The 21,999-nt window shown below is 39.2% G+C and overlaps 1 protein-coding gene across 2 annotated transcripts in view; it reads left to right on the top strand.

The window, feature by feature from the left end:
* LOC309499414 (multiple epidermal growth factor-like domains protein 9) overlaps positions 1–21,999 on the top strand; it is a 116,845-nt gene that overhangs the window by 11,125 nt on the left and 83,721 nt on the right. For both annotated transcript variants that reach the window (XM_082170651.1, XM_082170650.1), the window contains exon 2: positions 5,081–5,279. In XM_082170651.1, coding sequence (XP_082026777.1) covers positions 5,081–5,279 — 199 coding nt within the window. The remainder of the gene's footprint in view (positions 1–5,080; positions 5,280–21,999) is intronic.

Genomic DNA, 21,999 nt, shown 5'->3' with positions numbered 1-21,999 from the left:
GTGCACGCATTGAGACGAGAGAGGTATGTATCAACTCGTCTTAGTTAAGGGAATAACATAGTTTAATATGAAAAAACGGTGAAGTAACCCTTTAACTAAGACGAGTTGATACATAGGGGAGCGCGGGGCACAACCTAACGCGGGGCTAGTTGTAACACGCTTGTTTTAAATACTTCCGCACATGCTTGGATGACGAAACTTTGTGTATTTACTAGTTGCCATATCAACACTATATAGAAAAAAAAATTCCACCAAATTTTTTGGGAAGATATCCATAGACATTTATTAAACCATCGCAAAAGTAAATTTCTTACTTAAGTTAATTTTTCATCTCTATTTTTTGTGTTTATTTTAAATAAGACAAATCTGATATTATTTTAATCTCCAAGATGTTATTTAACAGTTGAGATAGTTCTTTAATGCTTCGCTAACTACCAGAAGACACTAGCAGGGTTTAAATCCCAGTTGTGCAGGCGGGGGCATGTTGTAACACTGCGTTACAATGTGCCCCTATTAGAAATATGCCATTATATTCTATACTTTTATTAATTTTATTGAGAAAACGTGAGAAAAAGGTGAATAAAGACTGAGAGTCAATGTTCAGAAATTACTAATTATTTATTTGTTTTTGAACTATGTTGTATAGCTGTGTTTTCATGTGTTCGTAGTCAAAACTCAAAAATGAGTTTATATTTAATTAGTAAAAATTGCCATTATTTTATATGAAAAAGTTTTTTAATTGTATTTTATTTAGAAAATATTTTAGTTTGTTTTGTATATTTTTTTTATTAGATCAGATAACATTTTAAGCTGTCATATGTTATGTTACAATGTGCCCCACACATGTTACAATGTACCCCACCTATGGGGCATGTTGTCACATTTCACTTCCATTCTTTCGGGGTATATCAAGAAAAAAGTATATACTGTATTAAAGCTGCAGTTGGTAACTTCTGTAAAAATGTATTTTTTACATATTTGTTAAAACTGTCATTATGTCCTGACAGTAGAATATGAGACAGATAATCTGTGAAAAAATCAAGCTCCCCAGGCTCCTCCCAGTGGTCCTATTGCCATTTGCAGAAATACACCGCTCCCGGTAAGAAACAACCAATCAGAGCCAGGAGGAGTGTCTTAGCAGTGTCAATCATGCTTGTGTACGCGCTGATCACCCCCCTCTCTCGCACAGCGCGTACCGTCGTTCAAAATCAAGATAGCCGGTGTGCCGCGCAGCTGTGCTAATGGAGGACAAACAACCAAAACTGCCAATTTCTCGAGTGGCACCAGCTCATGCAACAAAGACAGGTAAACGGAAAAAGACCAATGACGATAAACAAGCGCGTCGGAGCCCATTGACTCAAGCCGCTTGTCCACCAGCGTCCGATCAATTTTTGTTCCGACGCGACGCCTGTGACGTTTTCGCTGCTTTTCGCACCGGGAAAAATGTAAAAAAAAAAATGAAACCATAGCAACGGCCATACACAAATTCTCGCCGCCGAGTTTCCATTGGCTGCTGCCCCGCGTTTTGACGCTCTCATTTGCATAAAGTATCCACCGAGATACTTTTTTGCAGCACCGCTGTTGACCAAATCGACGCGCCATCATGCTTTGCGGGGGCGTTTTTGCTGCCTGACGTAGTTCCATAGGAAATGAATGGGCTTTGGCGTCGCGTCAGAAATCGAGACGCTGGTGGACAAGCGGCTTCAGTGTCAAAACTCTAGCCGCATAACATACAGATACAATGTCACGCACTGTGCAAAGCAACAATAGAAACCTGCTAATTCACTGGCTTGTCATGTTGCTGAAATAATGTACTAGCAAACCTTATTTAGCATTACACATCGCTAGAATAATTACTTAGATACTGTAACGTAACCATTATTATCTTGCTAGCTATTTATAACTTATAGAAAGAGTGCAACGTTATGAAGTTACATTACATGTATTGCAAAATACGTAATGATTTGAGGACCAAGTTTGTAGTCAAAGTATGGGCAGGCCATAGTCAATGTAAAGCATATTGTTGATGTTTCGTCCCTACCAGTGAATGTGCGATATCCGCCGTCATCAGTGTCCCTGCATGTTTACTAGCCTGCGCGTTCATGGCAGGCTCCGCTGTGGAGGGAGGGCTGTAGCGCAGCTGAGAGCGAGGGGGAGTGACCTGTAAGCTGTGCTTGTTCAAATTTTCAGGCCGTTTTCTAAAAGCTCCCTACTGCAGCTTTAAACTTTACCAATGCTAGCTTGATAGTGAGTACTAAAATACATCTTATTTGTTTATATTCATAATGATAAAGTTAGATTTTTTTATTACATGTGATTCTGACATGATGTCACTGCATGCACTGCGCTCCTCTCCGCTCGTCTCAGGTAAATAATGCGTCTTCCAGCTCAGCGGTCGGAGTCGCGCGTTCATGTGTTTTGGGGGCGTGGCTTTGGAAGAAGCCCAGAAGGGAGGGGGTGGAGTGAATGGAAATAATGAGCTGTCTTTAAAACAGTCGTGAGAGGTCTACAGACACTCGATTTTTATACTTTCTTTTTCAGAGTACTTACATTTTAATTATGTATTGATATATAAATAAAGTTTAAACAAATTTGGAAAAGAAATTTTTTAGACAATTCCTACCTACCCAACCTAAAACAAAAACACATAATTGTACTAGACATGTGGGAAATTAATGTGGGGAAAAATAAATACTCTGAACCATAAGTAGATTTACACAAACTGAGAAAGTCAAAAAGCGTTACTTTGTGCCCCGCTCTCCCCTACCTCTCTTCCCGAGGATCAGGCGTGACTTTTTACTGCGCCGAGTCGAATTACTCCCGAAAGTGCTATTCCGCCATACATTATAGTTATCCTTTTTTAACCCGCTTAGAAAAGCGCCACGTTTTATTTTGTGTCACCATACTTGATCGTATAACTACTCGTGTAACTGTTTTTAAATAGGGAAAACGTTGATGTGTTTGGTTTGGTCACTTCTAAATTCATTGCTGTCAGATACCATTGAATATACTGGGCTAAGCTAAGTACTATCAGAGTGTCACCGCGCGTCAGAGCGATTAAGTGCACGCACTGAGATGAGAGAGGTATGGATCAACTCGTCTTAGTTAAGGGAATAACATAGTTTAATATGAAAAAACGGTGGAGTATCCCTTTAAAACAACAGTCCTTCTGATGTTCATTCATGTTTATTTGATGCTATAAATAAACTAAGGAAGAGATGATCGGTTCACGAGCAGCTTAAACTGAGGCAATCTGTAAATCTCGACACATTAAAGAGCCACAAAACGGTAGGCCTATATTGTTTAATTTTCTTTGACTGACCAATTTTCAAAGTTGAGACTTTGTTTCATATTAAATGTTACCTGGTTGGTCCTGTCTGTCAGCGCGTTGTCAGTTATATGTATTTTTCACAACATTAATAGAAGCGCGTACTCGCAGCAGTCTAGCACGCGCTTAGAGCTCGTGTGAATTGCACGTAGAAAATGAAGTTAAGGAACAACCTCGATCCATCAGGAAACGCCTCATAGGTCGCTGCATTTCACTGAGCTTCATGAAGAGTTTTTTTTGGCGCGAAGAAGCCGTTCGCTGGAGTGCATTCATGATTATTAGGCTGCCTGCCGGTATAATAATCATCCTGGCGCCGGGTCTGAGGAAGTAATTTACTCTCTTTGTTCTTTGATTAATATTAATGACACTTTAAGACCAGCCGCTGCTGCACATGATGCGGATCTGACACGCGTCCCATTTCTCACAAATCTTTACGTTAATTTAAGACTTTATTTAACTCATTTAAAACTGCTTTTACGAGGACACTCGACAAAACGGACATTTTGGCATAATTTGTGTGTTCTGGTTCGTTGTGGTTCTTTCAAGCCCTAAATAGAACTCGATACTGACGTGTGTGTGTGTGTGTGTGCCACATAGGTAGGACATTGACAGACAGCGCGTTCTCTTTTTTCTTGTCGCGCTTGAATGGTTAAAAAACATTTGCTTTAATAAGAGCATGATCATACAACGCTAGTCAACGGGTAAAAAAAAAAAAAAAAAAAAACGGATACTTTGTTAAATATTTGTAACGCTTTAAACTGAAAAAAATAAATAATAATAATTGGCGTGGTGCCTTGGTGGACAAGTGATGAAACTGGTGTTGTGACTGAACATAGTGTAACACTGGTAACACTGACTATCGTAGCAAGCCTAATAGCATTATATTTAGATTGTGGCATGAAAGGTTGGAGTGATGGGCATTGTCGATCACAGACATGTTGAGCGCATTAATGCAGTGATCTCGTCATTGCAACTCGATTTCGGCACTCTAACGAATGCTTTCATCATAAAGCCTTTCACCTATCCATGTCATAGATAGGCACATTCCACTACGAGTTGTTCGCTGGGCTTGATTACAACAAAATATGTTTTTGGACTAACAAGGAAGTTTTCAGTTCTGAAACTTGCAGGATATGCTTATAGTACGATGACCTCTTATATGTCAAAAGCTCAAGGAAAATTTGATTCCTCAATTCATGACCCCTTTAAACACCAATGTTGCAAAAACATTCTCTCACATGACTCATTTTAGCATCTACTAAGAAAAATGGTCACCAAGAGTGAAAGGGATAGTTCACCCAAAAATGAAAATTAGCTCATGATTTACTCACCCTGAAGCCATCCTAGGCGTATATGACATTCTTCTTTCAGACAAATACAATCTGAGTTATATAAAAAAATGTCCTGGCTCTTCCAAGCTTTATAATGGGAGTGAATGGGTGGATGTCTTTGGAAGTCCATCAAAGCACATCCATCCATGATTAAAGTGCTCCATACGGCTCTGGGGGGTTAATAAAGGCCATCTGAAGTGAAGTGATGCGTTTGTGTAAGAAAAATATCCATATTTAAAACTTTATCGACTAAAATAACTAGCTTCCGTCATATACACCTAGGATGGCTTCAAGGTGAGTAAATCAAGGGTTAATTTTCATTTTTGGGTTAACTATTCCTTTAAAATCATACTTTTAATTTTTTTGTTTTTTTATGTTGACAACATTGTTTCCAATCTCTCTTCTCTCCTTTTCCACACAGGACCTCAGTGCAACTGTAGTGCTGAGGGGTCAGAGGACCCGAATACCTGCGACTCTGTCACAGGTCAGTGTGTGTGCATACTTGGATACACAGGTCAACTTTGTGATGAATGTGAGAATGGGTATTTCACCAACGGTACTACTGGCTGCCAGGCCTGTGACTGTGACTCCTATGGAGCCGTAAGCCGACTCTGCAATAGGTGAGTATTTGCTCTTCTTACACCAATCACATCACCCATGTTTGATACTGTACTATAGATATCATGATGAATTGATGGAAAACCTCCTCAACACACGCTCTACAGCAGAATGTAGGATTTGAATAGCAGTGTTTATCAGGACTGTGTGTTCCCAGCCTTAGAATTTTTTCTTTAAATGTCACATGCAATATGAAAGTTTATTGGTCAAATACAGCACTTTGGAAAAACTTGTGTGATCTGAACTTGCAGCACCTGCGTGATGTTAAGCAGTTATGTGTCTTTGTTTTCTAGTAGTATTTCATGTTTCATTTCCTGTGACTGTCTGATTCTGGCTCATAGTCTAAAGCTGTATTTACTGTATGGCTCATGTTTGACCTTAATTTGACATCTGCATGAATGCAGTTAGCAGGCATGGAGAGATCGCTCTCTGCACTGCAGTAGAGTTGCTGCTGGATTTTCCGCACCCTTCGACTTTGTCAGCTTCCTGCCAAACTGCTGAAATCATGTCACTTATTGTATCACCGTAACACACTGTCAACCGTTTGTGGTTTTTCCCAGTGAGCCTCTTGATGATATCAGTCTTCCCCGATTACATTCTCCTTAGGGCTGGGCGATATAAAAAATATATCGATATATTTTTGAAATGCGATATGGAATTAGACCATATCGCATATATCGATATAGTTCAAATTTGCGCTGTGATCCTTGTTCTCCGCGCCTCCTTTTCCACTCAGCGTGCGTGTTTAGAGCATGTTATGTTATGAGAGGCGAATCATGACTACTTCAGAAAACCCAGCACAATAGGAACTACCAGACAGTGACATAAGTGTACGCTGAGATAACGTTTTTCACCTCAGAAACGTTCTTGTCCTGTCAGCCGTTATCCTGTTCTCGTAGCGCACACTCTTCAATTGCACGCGCAAATGCGGCGGCGCGCGCGCTGTATCGCCTCACTGATCAAGTGCAAAAGAAACTACGAGCATGCAACGCCATTACGTTGTAAATTACACGAAATAAAAGTAATGCAGGTATGATTTTCATTCTATTTACCAGGAGCAGTTTCCATGTTTCATTAAGTTATTGTTAATATTGTGTATTCACCATGGTAGCCTATAACTGTCCTTTCCATATTAACCCCAAAATGCCACTATTTTTCTTTGTGTTATTTTTTATATTTTTAAATGACTGTAGTGGCTCATACCAACATTGTATTAACAAAAACTAGTTTGGGACTGCCATTTAATAACTTTAGCATAGGCCTAATGTTTATTTATTAGTACTAGTCTTTACTATTAGTCATATTCTTACAATTTATGTTATATATATGTATATGTATGTATGTATGTATATATATATATATAGGCAAATTATAACATGTTTACACAATTTGTTTATAGCCTATATATATTGAATGTAAACTTTGATAATCATAATTAATAAATCGCAATTACAATTCGAAGGGAATAATCGGCAATTATGATTTTTGTCATAATCGTGCAGCCCTAACTTAGGTGAAGAAACCTGTTTATTTATTCATTTGATTTTGCAACTGTTCACTGAAATAGTTGGTTTCAATAAAACTACTTGTGACATCATATTTGGCTTTGACTGAACATTTTCTCTCACTTCGCGGAAAAAATATCGGGATATATATCATATATCGATATTCAGCCTAAATATATCGCGATATGACTTTTGGTCCATATTAGGGATGTCAACGATTAATCGACGATCGATTAATTGTCGATAATACATTTAATCGATACAACTTATCGATCATCGATTAAGCAGGTCTTTATGCGTGTGCGTGCTGCTCAACCGCGAAACATGTAAAGCGAGCGCGCCGGAGTTATGTTTGGGACCATTTTACACCTTCATCATGACTGTAAGTTTGCGTGTGCATTCGCAGCCTTTTGTTTTGTGCAAATGTAAGTTGTAATACTGTTTATTTTCTGTAGGCCTATCTATATCTGATTTATCTCATATTGGATGCATTTGGTTAAGAATTAACTCTGTAGTAAAGCGTCAGCTTCAGCGCGCGCAGCTCAAACGGCAATGCACGACTAATAATGACTATTGGGACTGTAATATTACATAACATTATAAAGAGAACAATATTGTAATAAAACGTTGTAAATTATTTGGGTTTAGTTGCCGTGTCGCGTTGCTCCAGGAAGAGCGCGTCCACAACATGAGTAGTTCTGAATGAATGGCACGTAACTTAGTTCAAGTTCACTTGTGCATGAATTTGCGTCATTTTGTGCAGATATAATTTGTAATATTATGTTTATTTTGAATATATCTGATTAATCTCATATAGGATGTGTTTCTTTTAGATAAATAACGTGCTAGCAAAGTGCTCCAGTTTATCGGTAGCAGATTCATTCAGCGCGTGCAGTTGTTCCAGGAAGAGCGCGTCCACAACAGTCACACATTCTAAGCGCATATGAGGCGGCGTTGGTGACACGTTGTATTAGTAGTTATATTTGATTATTAAATAATTAATTTAATTATCAATCACATCGAAACATTTTACAATCCTACTAGCCCTTTATTTATATTTAAAACCATTCTAATTGATTTGGTGAGGAACATAGCGTTTTGAGCAGCATTTGCAGACCCTGTCATGCTGTCATAGCCACTGCAGTAGACGCATATCGCAGTATTAAGGCTAACGATTAATCGATTAATTGATCGTTAATTTAAACGACGATCGATCATGGGAATTTGTGAAAATTGACATCCCTAGTCCATATCGCCCAGCCCTAATTCTCCTCCATGTATCCTGTCTGCGTGTCATATCTTGTCATTGACGGAGTCATTTTCTGTACCTGTTGTCCGTATTACACTGCAGGAATACAGAAAGCTAATGTTGACATAGCAAGCAACCACATTTTCTTAAAGGGAAACCCTCGCCGAAATGAACCTAGGCTCTTTTTGTTAATCTACCCGAGTCAAACTTTCGTGTAAAAGCATAATTAGAATGGAAACGCCACTCTTAAGATTGACCGTATTTTCGTTTTAGGTCAAAATGCCTTTTGAATGGGAGTGCATGGGGCACTTCTATGATAGCATCAAGATCGCTATTTTTAAAACACTAAGAAGGCTCGACACAACATAAAACTGTGCTCGAAGTATCACCAGGGGCTCTATACAGGAACTTGAGCATTGACTACATTGTTTGTGTACACAAAGTTTACAAAAAAAAAGGTTTTGTACGACTCACCTTATCAGTTAGTGTTTCCGATGGGAATTTTGTCAGTCAAAAGTAGTCGATCTCCGAATGCAACCTAATGAACTGACTTTGATTTCAATGAAAAGCATGATAACTTGGATAAAAAAAATTATCTGTGAATTTATATGGAAACAAGCTTTAGGAGCTTTCCATTTTTACTCTCCTCATGTTATGTTGCATTCGGAGATCGACTACTTTTAACTGACAAAATTCCAGCCACCGGAAACAGTATAAAAAAAAAAAGCGATTTTGATGCTATCATAGAAGTGCCCCATGCACTCCCATTCAAAAGGCATTTTGACCTAAAATGAAAATACGGTCAATCTTAAAAGTGGCGTTTCCATTCTAATTATGCTTTTACACGAAAGTTTGACTCGGGTAGATTAACAAAAAGAGCCTAGGTTCATCTTTGGCAAGAGTTACCCTTTAAAAATGTGACACCCAGTTCACAACATTACAATTAATCTCATTATATAACCAACAGGACAGGGTAACATAATATTTAGATTAATACTATTATAATATCAAGTAAGTCTGTTTTATTTATGTATATGGCAATATAGCACTTTTCACATTGGACATTGTTTCAGAGCAGCTTTACAAAAAAAATCTATCCATCTCTATCATGATGTTGTTATATAATAACAATCAAACAATGAACAAGAAATATCAAGTAAAATATATCTTATACAATATTGCCAGGTATATATCAAACAGAAGTGTAATGTATGTAAAAATCAAAAGAATATATATCAAAGCATCCATAGTGAACTTTATGTTGGCTGTTCTTATTTTATGCTCCACTTCAATAAGTCAAACACTCATTAACGTCTTCTCGGGTATCTGTATGTATGTGTGCATGCAGTGTACTAGCATGTTGACAGTGTCTCACTATGTAGAAAGATCTGTGTGTGCAAAGAAGACATGAGAGTGCAAGGGTAAAGTTAGTGACTCCACACGCTGAGTAATTATAGCTTTCCCACAGCAGACGGCTGCTGATGGAAACGGAATAGCTGCAGTCGTGCGAGAGTCAGCCATCCGCTTGTGTTTGATTTGGAGCGGACTCAAAGACTGCAGCCCCCCTCTGCTCCCCCTGACATGGAGAAAGGCATCATAATTCACAGCATTCACTCTCTCTCTCAGAACACTGGCTGGAGATAGCTTCCATTACAGTACCCTATCCGTCATTCATAAAGTCCTGCTGTACTCATCGTGTTTGAGTAGTATATGCTTTTTAGGGTAAGAAACATGCTGTCTAAATTAAGACATTCAAGAAAACTGCATATACATGTTTAGTTTGTATTCTGTATTTAAGGCATTTATTTATTTATTTAGAAATTAGACTCTGCAGCTCTTGCTAATTAGCTAGCATGATTACTGTGTGTGAATGTTTGTGTCATACATAGTGATTAATGAGACCATGGTGGGTAGGACATTGCCACACTTAATCACAGTTCATGACATCTATCAGAATACAGAATAAGAGTGACAGGTCATTAGCCCAGGGTGCTATAGATGTATACAGTGCCCTCCACAATTATTGAACCCCCTGGTAAATATGATCAAAATTGGCTGCAAAAAATAAATCTGCATCGATTATCCTTGTGATCTTTCATTCAAAAAATGTGCAAAATTCTAACCTTTCATTGAAGTAAAAGAATTGAAAGTGGGGGGAAATCACATTATGAAATAAATGTTTTTCTCCAAAACACGTTGGCCACAATTATTGAAACCTTTTTATTAAATACTTTTTGCAATCTCCTTTTGCCAAGATGAGCTCTGAGTCTTCTCCTATAATGCCTGATGAGTTTGGAGAACACCTGACAAGAGATCAGAGATCATTCCTCCACACAGAATCTCTCCAGATCCTTCAGATTCCCAGATCCATGTTGGTGCTTCTCCTCTTCAGTTCACTCCACTCATCAGGTCAGGGAACTGGGACGGTCATGGCAGAAGCTTCATTTTGTGCTCCACAACAAATTTTTGTGTTGATTTTGATGTTTGTTTTGGATCGTTGTCCTGAAGGAAGATCCAACCACGGCCCATTATAAGATTTCTAGCAGAAAGCATCAGGTTTTGATTTTTTATCTGTTGATATTTGATAGAATCCACAATGCCATGTATCTGAACAAGAAGTCCAGGACCTCCAGCAGAAAAATATGCCCACAACATTAAAGATCCAATGGTATATTAAATTGTACACATGGGGTACTTTTTATCCTTGTGTTCACCAAACCCATCTAGTGTGTTTGCTGCCAAAAAGCTCTGTTTTAGTCTCATCTGACCACAGAACCCTGTGTTGTTTGAAGATCCAGTCGTGTCTGACAATTAAATTTGCTGGAATTTGTTTTTGGATGAGCGAGGAGTTTTTTTTTTAAAGCCTCCCAAACAACATGTGGGGATGTAGGGGTTGTTTGATAATTTTTTTTTTAGGCTTTCTGACCCCCAAGACTCAACTAATCTCTGCAATTCTCCATCTGTGATCCTTGAAGAGTCTTTGGCCACTCAAACTTTCATACTCGCCATGCATTAAGACAGTATAGACACACGTCCTTTTCCTGGCAGATTCATAACATCTTTAGTTGGTTATAACTTCTTAATTATTGCCCTGATGGTCAAAATTGGGATTTTCAATTCTTTAGCTACTGTCTTACAGCCACTTTCTAGTTTGTGATGCTCAACAATCTTTTGCTACGCATCAGAACTATATTCTGTGGTTTTACTCATTGTGATGGATGATTAAGGGGATTTGGCCTTTGTGTTTCCTCATATTTAAACTCCTGTGAAACACGAAGTCATAGCTGGACAGTTTCATGTTCCTAGTCACCCTGGTGTACTAAAAAAGGTAAATATTAATGGGAATATACTTCAGAGATATTTTACTCGTAAAAAATTCTAGGGGTTTCAATAATTGTGGCCAACGTGTTTTGGAGAAAAACATTTATTTCATAATGTGATTTCCCCCCACTTTCAATTCTTTTACTTCAATGAAAAGTTAGAATTTTGCACATTTTTTGAATGAAAGATCACAAGGATAATCGATGCAGATTTATTTTTTACAGCCAATTTTGATCATATTTACCAGGGGGTTCAATAATTGTGGAGGGCACTGTATTTCATGCTGTAGGCTTTCATGCTACAGACATAGGCATACAAGACACCTTTGCAGCCCCATGGTGAGGGGGGGTCCTGGCCCTAAATGGGAGGGGGTTACTCACAGCATTATAAGCCAGTTTTATTATGTAGAACTATTCTGGTCCGCATAGAAGCCGCATAAAAGCATCATGTACACAGTTTGCGGCCTAAATGTATTTACAGAAGCAGGAAACAATCAATGCATCATACATTTCAATGTTTATTATTGATTCAGACAGAAAATGAGAGCAGTGTTGATTGACATGACTGAGAGGCAGTGGGAAGACGGCCTTTGTCAGTCCAACTGCTTTCCTGTGAAGCAAAAGAAAGATTAAAGAACAGTGCTCCATTCTAGAATTGCATCCCTCTTGTTTGTATCATGGTTTGACTGGTTTAACGTTTGCATTGTTTGAGCACAACCTCACTACTTGTGGACAGGGCCCATCTCATGGTCTGTGAGGGAGGGGAAGCCCAAGATTTGTGGCACACCCCTAAGTCTAGATGTTACCATTTGACAAAGAAGCTAGTCTAGTTGAAGCTCTCCATTTGCAGAGACTCTGCAAACAGTGCATTATTGACCAGTAGCTCCTGGGAATGCTGCTCTTATGGCACTTTTCCACTACACAGTACCAGCTCGCCTCGCCTCGACTCGACTCGACTCGGCTCTGTTTGGTTTTCCACTGTGTAAAAGTTGTACCTGTACCTGCTTCCAGGTACTTTTTTTCGTACCACCTCCGGCGAGGTTCTAAGCGAGCTGAGGCGATACTAAAATGTGACGTGAAAACACGGCAGACTGCTGATTGGTCTGAGAGAATCGTCACTATTCACTGCGTCATCATTGCACGCGCCAGACGGAGTATCCTGAATAAAAAACAAAAACAAAAACATCCAAAAACAGCATACACTCGATTTCCTCCATTGTCCTGTGTGTGTGGGTAGCGGGTGTGTCTTGCGCGTCTCGCGTAAAAGATTAAGTCACGGCAGTTTCCTGCGGCGTCGCTATGACGACCAGGTACTATTGTGGAGACTATCTGCAATGGAAAACGGAGCGAAAAGCGAGTCGAGTCGAGTCGAGTCGAGCTGGTACTGGTAATGGAAAAGCGCCATTAGTCTAAACATGCCACTTCACTGGCCACTTCCTATCTTGACTCAATTTGATTCAATATTGGTTAATTTGGATTTATCAGGTACAGTACATGTCAAAATTTCTCTCAACTAAATAGCTGTAAACTATGCAGGGAAGATATTGTATCTATAGAAGGTTTTTGTCAAGTAAGTGTTGCTCGAAATATTCCCCCTTTAAACTGGTATCAAAAATGTCATACCGGTGTTCCCGGACACACTGCCGCTCGGTCCTCAGCCAGCTGAGAGACTCACTCGCGGTACCATGCGATGGTACTGGACATCGTTGGGGGACGGCTCGACGCTCCTCTGCCTCCTGGTGGACGGTGATGGCTCCTCCAGTCGAGGGCAGCCGGCAGCGAGTCTCACGTTCCCTGCTCCGCCCCCATCTTAGCTGACGGCAACAGGCTCCGGCCCACGGCGAACGGGAGCGACTCCTCCATTCCCTCTCGGACGGCAGCCACCTCTCCTTGACCCAGAAGCACGGCAGCGAGCTCTCCGTCCCACCTGCTGTTCAATCGCTCCAGCACCATCGCCTCGGGCAGCCATCGGCAATCACCACTCCTTTGCTGCCTGACCTCCTCAGCACCGCGATCCCCCTCAGCAGCGAGGGCTCTCCGACAGGGTGTCCCTCCTTCCTCCCGGGTTTCGCCACCAGTGTAGCAAGGTTAGATGTTATGGGAAGAAGCAGGCGGGAACCGGTGAACATTCAAAGACTTTAATAAACGTAAAATAAACAAATACAAAATGAAAGTAAAGACAGCAGCCCCTCACGGACGACTGCTGTCACATATAACAAGACACTACATAAATCCAGGCCTGGCCTCTCTCGTCCTTCACCGTCGCCGCTCCTCCTTTTATGCCTCCGCTCCTCCGTGAGAGATACGAGACCGGTGCGTCGCGTAGGTGTCGCTCATTATCAATCACGCCACCGGCCTCGTGCCGTTCTCCCACGGCCCTCTGCCTCGTCCTGCTTGCCACACCCTCATAACGGGTATAACCAGTATTTCCTTCAATCATGGCAAGCCAATGCATATATTTAGCAAAAAGCTCTACCTTAGAATTTTTTTTTTTAGGTGACTAACAAGCTATGGACATTGAATGACTTTCTGGTAAATGTAACATTACAACGTTACAATTCGTTTTATTGACATCTTTCCACAGTAGGAACACTGATTGAGCCTTTACATGAGGCATGAGACATTTCAATATGTTGAACTGTTTTTGTTTTTGTTTTTTTCAGAATACCTTCTGATGTCCATGCATGTTTATTTCATACCTAGGAGTAAAGAGTTATAACTAGGAGTAAAGAGGAAGAGATGATCGATTTATGTGCATTGTGATAAAATTGACAGAATTTGAAAGCTGAGACTTGTTTCAAATCAAAAGTTAAAAAGCACAAAGCTTATTATGATAATTGGATGGCAGGAGTGTTACAACACAAAACAGCATAGGCTAAAATATTGATCTTTTAAGTGATTTGATATCAGTTAAAAAATAAAAAATGAAGACTTAATTAAGAAAATGATATTGTCAAACCAGCCCTAATAATAATAATAATTATTATTATTATTAATAATACATTTGGCCATGATTAGGAAAAATGTATCGGACAGCCATGGCTGAATACAATTTTCTTTCTACGTATAGTGTATAATTTTTCTGCGTTGGTCATTTGTTCTGTTGCAGTGACTGAAGGCCGTATAGCTTTAGAGAGCTCTGCTCTGGTCATGGTCCAAACCTCAAGCCATTTCCTGAGCTGTAAGACCAAATGCAAGCTGAAACAAAATAAAGAAAAACTGCTCACCCTGATTTGGTTGTGGAAGTCTGATCCTGTGGAAATTGGTAGTTTTCACATTCCTGGCTGCTCCTGAGTGTTTGGGGAATGCTGATTGAACCAGAGCTCATGGTTTACTGCCTCTCACTCCGACTCTGGACCGATGTCCTCATTTCAGTATGTGATTTCCACCATTGTAAGAGAAACCACAAAACTGGTCTCTAATCAGCTAGTTTTCAAGAGACCACTTATAATGTGTTGTTGCTTCTTGACTGCACTCCACTTTCTGACACGCACTGCTGCCATTAGGTTATAAGGAACATTTTCAACCGCAAGTATTTAAAGTGAGCCTCAAATCATTATATTAAAGTCCACTGATAATGTACTGACACACACTATAATTAGATGTAGCCTATACAGAGCACAGACAGAGGAAAATCTGTTATCTGAAGGTGCTGTGGTATGCTGTTTGCCAGACAGATTAAGAAAGTAAAGAAAACCTCCCTATAATTCGGTCACTTTGACAGCTGTAAAGCTGTGTTGTCTGCTAAATGTCTCCAGACTGAAAATGGTTGTTGTTCAATACAATCGTTTTCAACAGTCTTCTCTGCAGACTTCAATTTTTCAATAGAATTTTTTTCTTCACTCTATTTTCTTAAATATAGTATATCTAGGTCTGTTGTGGAAAATTTTTTGCTTTTTTTTTGTCTGGCCTGCTTTACCACAGTTTAGCCTGCTGCTGCAGTTGTAAAAGGAAAAACAGCATTCAAAGCTAAAAAAAACTAAACTAAAAAAAGTTGCACCAAAATCAGGTGACTCTGGTGTGTCACTTCTTGTTTGCAATTTTGCTTCACTGAAAAGTACTCCAGTGTAGTCTGTGTGGCTCATGTCAGTGTCTTTCTGTTGCCGACGACCCTTGTTTTTCTTTGATGGAGGTCCCTTGGGGCATTTTTAATGGCAATCCACATTTGCTGAAACTGGCAGACTCTTGGTGGTATTGCAACAACAAAAGCCTTCAAGCCCTTTCCTCCCATATAACTCTATGCTGCTCATTCCTCCCAGATGTTTACAACCACTGAATTAGTTTCCAAGGTTCACTCTTCATTGATTACGGAGTATACCTTGACCAACATTGCTTCTGCTTGGCTGTTTCTGTAAATAGCAATGAGAAAAAATAGGAAGGCAACACTCTTAGGAAGTCAAGAACAACAACACACATACACATTTACTTACTCATCAGATTTATGTGTACTCAAATTCAGGAACAGATTCATAAATCATCATTACACATTAAAAGAAATGCACTAACCAGACGTTAGCAGAACTTAGCAGAATTCAGTGTGTTTAAGTCTCTATTAAAAAAATTATAGAGTGATTTATATAAATGACATGCACAATTAAGTCCCATATAAGCATGGAGTGAGTAAATGAGATGAGTCCTGCTCAATATCACCTCTGGCATTCAGAAAGACTTCCTCGGTCCGCTATGTATACAGCTTACCTGAAGCCAGACATCAGCGGAAAAAAGACCATACAAGGCAATTGTAATGGAGTGTTTGTGTTCCGCTTTAGTACGTGTCAAAGAGGTAGTAGGAGAGACAGAGAGAAAGAGCAATTGTAGTGCATATTATCCTCCAATGGGAACTTGGGTATTATGATTATCCTGAGCTTCCCAGTGGTAAAATATGACTTGAGAGGACGTTCATGTCCAATTTTTAACTAGGAAACTCATATTTACGATAATTCCGATAGCATGTGAAAGCAGCATTAATGTGGGTGTACTCTGTAAGGCATGCACCTTCAAGAACCTGTTAATGTGTGGCTGACACCTTATACAGAGGCCTGTTACGGTTTGATTTACACTCAAACATGCAGTAAGGTGTAAAACATGCTACACTGTCTGCTTCTTAAATTTAAATTTAAATTAAAAACAAAAAATAAACTAAGTGTATGAATTTCATTGCATTAAAAAACTAAATATTAAAGCAAGTGGCATCTATACACAAATGATTCTAGACCATTTCTCAGAACTAACTTTACTTTTTTGAGATATAACTTGTAATTTTGTAATAACTTGTAAATAAGTGGTGTCAAGGTGAATTTTTGTAGATGAAGACTTTAGCTATGTTCCACTAGCACCTGACCACCGAAATGTCCACACTTCTTTTGTATGAATTTTTTAACAATTGAAATACAAACTTTTATAGACCTAAATATAAACTTTTTTTGGTGAAATTTATTTTTTTAACTTCAGACGTGTGTTTGTGCTAGGGCTGCACGATACTGGGAAAATATGCGATATGCGATATTGTTGTTGAGTATTGCGATATTGATATTTCTTGCGATATAACATTTCCCTAGATAAATGCTATTTTTTATAAAAAAATTAATCATTTATATATGTAATGATCATACTAAAATAAACAGGTAGGCTAATGGATATTCTTCTGATCTTCAGAAGAATATCTCAGTTTTTTCGGAGGAGTTAACGTTACACATGCAACACTTTGATTAATGATTGACTGTGAGACTCTGTTATTGTTACTTGGCATTTCGTTAGCAGTTTTGGTAGATTTGGGCTTACACTTTTTGAAGTCTTCATATAGCTCCCTGAGATTGCGTTCCAGATGACTGTGGAGATTAGTTTCCTCTCGACGTGGCCAAAATGTTTCGGCACGACTTAGTGACACCGTCACTTATGTTCACACATCGCGTTTTTTGCGCGTGCAAATTCGTTATTTCAAATGCAAGGGCGCTCAAAATGGAAGCACATTTTTCCAGGCTAAGTCTATGCCGCGACGAGATGAGAACATCTCAACTTTTCAGAATTCCGCAAGCTCACGCAGGTCATGGTTGCATAGCAACGACAGACGCAAGCGCTTGTGGAAAGAAGGAGATAGCGGCGCGGCCACGCTTTCCATGCGTTTTTAGACGCGATATGTGAACAGCCCCTTTCACAGTACCTTCATTAATGACACGTCTTCTCTATTGAAGTAAAAATATTGCCATATTTCAGACGTACAGTTCTCTTTAAGCACAGGTTCTTCGCTGTTGTCATTTTCCTCGCTTGTCTCAACTCCCGCCATTAGTTTTTATTTTCCACTCTCTGCTCTGAGCCACTAGGTTCCCCTTTGGGCCCGATCTAGCCAATAGCATAATAGCACCTACTGGGGAGGCGGGTATAAAGATAGTAAGGCCACATTTGATTGGTCGAATTTGGATAAACAACCTATGCATGCATGCATCACACAAATGCTTGGCACATAAAATAAACAGGGCTCCAGACTGCGACCAAATGGTCGCATTTTGCGACCAAAATTTGAGAGTGTGCGACTGAATTTTTCATCCAGTCGCACATGTGCGACCAGTAAATTTGTTTTGTTTTTACACGTTAAACGGAAGGGGCGCGTCAGTGAATCCGGAATGTGTGGCAGGCCAATGAGTGTGAGAAGAATTGGGAATGGCCACTGTAACTGGCTAATGTGTGGAGGGGGAGGGTCCTAGAGATAATCGAGCGCGCGTAAACGTCCGTGGGAACGGAGACAAATATCAATGTCACAGACACAGCCGGATGATGATTCAGAATCAGAGGTTTGTGAGGTGATAAAGGCCCGAACCCACCATTTTCGGGAAGACTGGCTGCGAGAATTCAGCTGGTTGAGGTACTGTAAGGAGACGAACTTAATGAACTGCGAATGTTGCAGTCGCTACCCCAGAACTGCGGGGAAAACGAAGTTTGCAGACAGTGCAGGCACTTCGCAGTTTAAACACAATATGCTAGTTAGACACATTCTCAGCCTCAAGCATAGAGTATTCCGTAACATGTTAATAAATCAAAACAAAATGAAAGCGGAAAAAAACTGCGCTACTCATTTCTGCGTCACGGACCGTTTAATAGTTCGAACCAATAATAGACAGCGCAGAGCTTCTCTCGCCAGTCGCGGGCGGATCTCGATCACGCAACACCGTCACATCGTGGACATCCAGTGAAGAAATCCATTGAGTTCGCGACAGAATTAATAACATCGTTGCGAGATCCAGTGAGAAACATTCAGATTCAACGCAGAATTCTCTGTTATAAACCATATCAGATCAAACAGCGCTAACGTGGAAACCAGGAGAAACATGTGCCATGAACGAACAAGTTATAGAAGGCTTTAGGTCCACAGATCAGCAACATTCACCATGGATTTAATGTAGTAACACTAACTGTAACGGTATACTGTGGTTATAACAGTAGCCTACACATATCTTTTTCCAGCACTTCAAAACTATAATATCATATTTAAATGTTATTTTTAATGTGTTGACCAAAACATTTTTTGTTCAACCTTTAAAGATTGTCTCTATTTATAAAACTAAAAGTTTCAAGAAGTAGGAAAACTCACACTTATTTAAAAAAATAAATAAAATTAAATTACCATTGTAAACATAGCTGCTGAGGGCGCTTATTGGCTATTTTCAATCCCTAATATCTATTTTGTCACTCATTTTGCTATTGAATTAATATTAAGACATTATGAATGATAATAGTTCAAGTTAATTTTATCTACACCTCAAATTAAGCTCAGTGCTTTGTCATCCCACAGTGCTACCAGATACTTTCTGTAGAACTTAGTGCCGCTGCCCTCAAATGTTAGTCTGGAGCCCTGTGAACTTAAAATAAAACTGCACATTGTAATTTCTGTACGTTAAGTCTATTTATTATCAAAGCATTTGTCAGTAATACAGTTATTTTTGGGGGAAATGTGAATAATTGCATTGCAAGGTGATTTAAGATGTGCCCCTAAATTTTCTGCTTGCGCTCCTAAAATTTTAAGTCAGGGGCTACAGCGCTCCTAATAAAAAAAGTTAGTCTGGAGCCCTGATAAATGTAATTTATCGCACCTCTCTGTGATACAGATATCGCATATACTTTTATCGCGATAACGATAATTTTTCGATATATTGTGCAGCCCTAGTTTGTGCTTTTGTTTCTTCTAAGAAAATAATTTCCACTTGGTTTGATGTTTTGTTATGTAAGGCTAATACAATTTATTTATTAATTGGAATGTGTATTTGGTTCAACTATTAACAGTATCAACATATTGACAGCATCCAAGGCCCTTTTATCTAAATCATAAACCCTTTTACTTAGAGAAGTACAAATATTTAAGAATCTTTTGATTTTTGTAGAATGATGAATTCGGTTTGGTTTAGCTCTATATATGTATAACCTTGTATTTGTTTTTAAAGCAGAGCTATCTGAGCTTCTCACCATTCTGAAAATGCAGGTCCGATCATGTTTACTCGTGTCTTGACTCCTCGCTCGGTCAGTCTGCCGTTTCCTCTTTCTCTGTTCCTCCGACAATGCTTTCCTAGTTTTCTGCTTCTATTTTGCCGGCTCAGCCATGACGATAGTGTGAAAAACTCCATCCCTGCCTTGTTCTTATAGCTAGCCGGATCCTGGATGGGGGCATGTATGTGTGCAGTGCCGTAAAGTAGGGATGGGACGATTACCGGTTTCACTATAAACCACGATAAAATGTACTGACAGTTAGTATTATCGTTCAAAATTTAATTATCATTAAAACCGTGTTTGATTATCGCGATTTTAATAACTCACTGTAAATCCTGTCCAGCCAGCAACAGTCTGACGCAGACGCAGCGCGCAATGTTGTTTTTTCTATTCGAGAAGGAATGGCGAAAGGCAGTGACCGTACTCGGGAGATTTTTCAGCGTTTTAAGAGGACCAAATCTGAGGTGTGGTCATATTTTGGCTTTTACAAAAGTGTTGAATGAAACTTAATCAAGGATGGTCACTACAATAGGGGGGAAACACTTCAAATCTGCCAAGTCCTCTTGTGTGACCATCACCCACTGTTTATAGCGAACGCAAGGCAAGTTAATTTACCAAAAACTACGTCTGGGAAATAATTGGGCACAAAATGTTGTTTTGAGTTGAAATATTTTATCTCACTCACTTGAAATAAACGTGAAGCTTCCGCGAAGAAAAGTTCGCAGCAAGTGGCTTTGAGCCAAAGACGAACGAACAAGTTCAAACAAGACTATCATTGTACACTTATTACACCGAATTTTTTTTTTTTTTTTTTTACACGATTACGGGGACATATTGAATTGAGATTAATGTTTTAAATCTTACCTGTTTATAAATCCATTTTGTACAGCGTACAAAACAATCGCCCAAGAACGGAGACGCAAGACGGCAAGTTGTATTTGAATGAAACGAGAGAGCGCGTGCGCGTCCGTTGCGATACATGGATGTGCGCTGTTATAATGCGTTGCTATTGACGACGGTCATTATAAGGAAGGAAATGCCACAGAATAATCTTGCTTAAAAAAGTGCATAGAGCTGCTTGTTTTATTTGTTGTTTGTTGATTTTCAAATATTAAACAGTTTTTAGTGTGAGCATCAGTTCTTTTTGAACACTTTCATCTCGTTTTAACAAAACCGTGATAATATTGATAATCACGAAAATTTTGGTCACTATAATCGTGATATGAAATTTTCATACCGTCCCATCCCTACCGTAAAGCAATTCATTACGTCGCGAGACCTGATATCACGTGATACTTCCTGACGCTGAGGCCGGCAGTTAAAAAAAGACTGCATAGTTCCCCTTTAATGCACTTACCTGATTTATTATTGTAACAGTTAATTCTGTTCTTGGGTGATATCTAAAGAGTGTAACCAAACTTACACATACTGTATGTACAATGAACTGTGAAAGCGAATAAGATCCCCCTGGATATTCCACTAAACACAAAGGGGTCAAATGGGACTCAAAGCAAATGTGTGATGCTAGTGTTTGGCTGGGGCATGACACGTCTCTGTGCTTAGACAGATGTCCAGACAGTGGACAGAATCAACCGCCCATGACCCACATTCACACACACTGCCATGTTTGCCTGTGGGTATCCTGTGGGGAGAAGTCTGCATGTTTGAGTGAATGAATGCATTTCTGGTGTGGATTTGTGTGTGTGTGTTTGTTTCCTGAAAATTAATAATTCGTTTTTTTTTGTTGTTTTTTTTACATATTAATTCGTGTTTACCACATGTAGAAAGCCTTAATTCAGTCCTGATAGTTATTATTCTTGTGCACCCACACTACGACCATTCACTGTGAGTAAGTGAAACAAAAAATTTTACGTGTGTGTGTGTGTTCTTTTTTTTAACCTACATTTTGAAGACCAAATGTCCTCACAAAATTGTTGACATTGTGGGTCGGGCCCCACAAGGAAAACAGCTAATAAATCATACTATTAAATGATATATCTTTTTTTTTTTTCAGTATAAAACAATTATGCCCTATATACATGCTATATTTATGAAGAAAGTGAAAAAGAAAGTGCAATGTGTGTGGTTTGAATATACTGTGATGGTCCTTTACAATAAAGGTAAAAGATTGTGATAGTGTAGCATGATTTATATATATTATATGTAACTTAAA

The sequence above is a fragment of the Leuciscus leuciscus genome, assembly GCF_965113295.1.
Source record: "Leuciscus leuciscus genome assembly, chromosome: 5".
NCBI classification, from domain to species: domain Eukaryota; kingdom Metazoa; phylum Chordata; class Actinopteri; order Cypriniformes; family Leuciscidae; genus Leuciscus; species Leuciscus leuciscus.
Note: the sequence above shows the minus strand (reverse complement) of the source record. Positions and strands in the feature narration are given on the sequence as shown.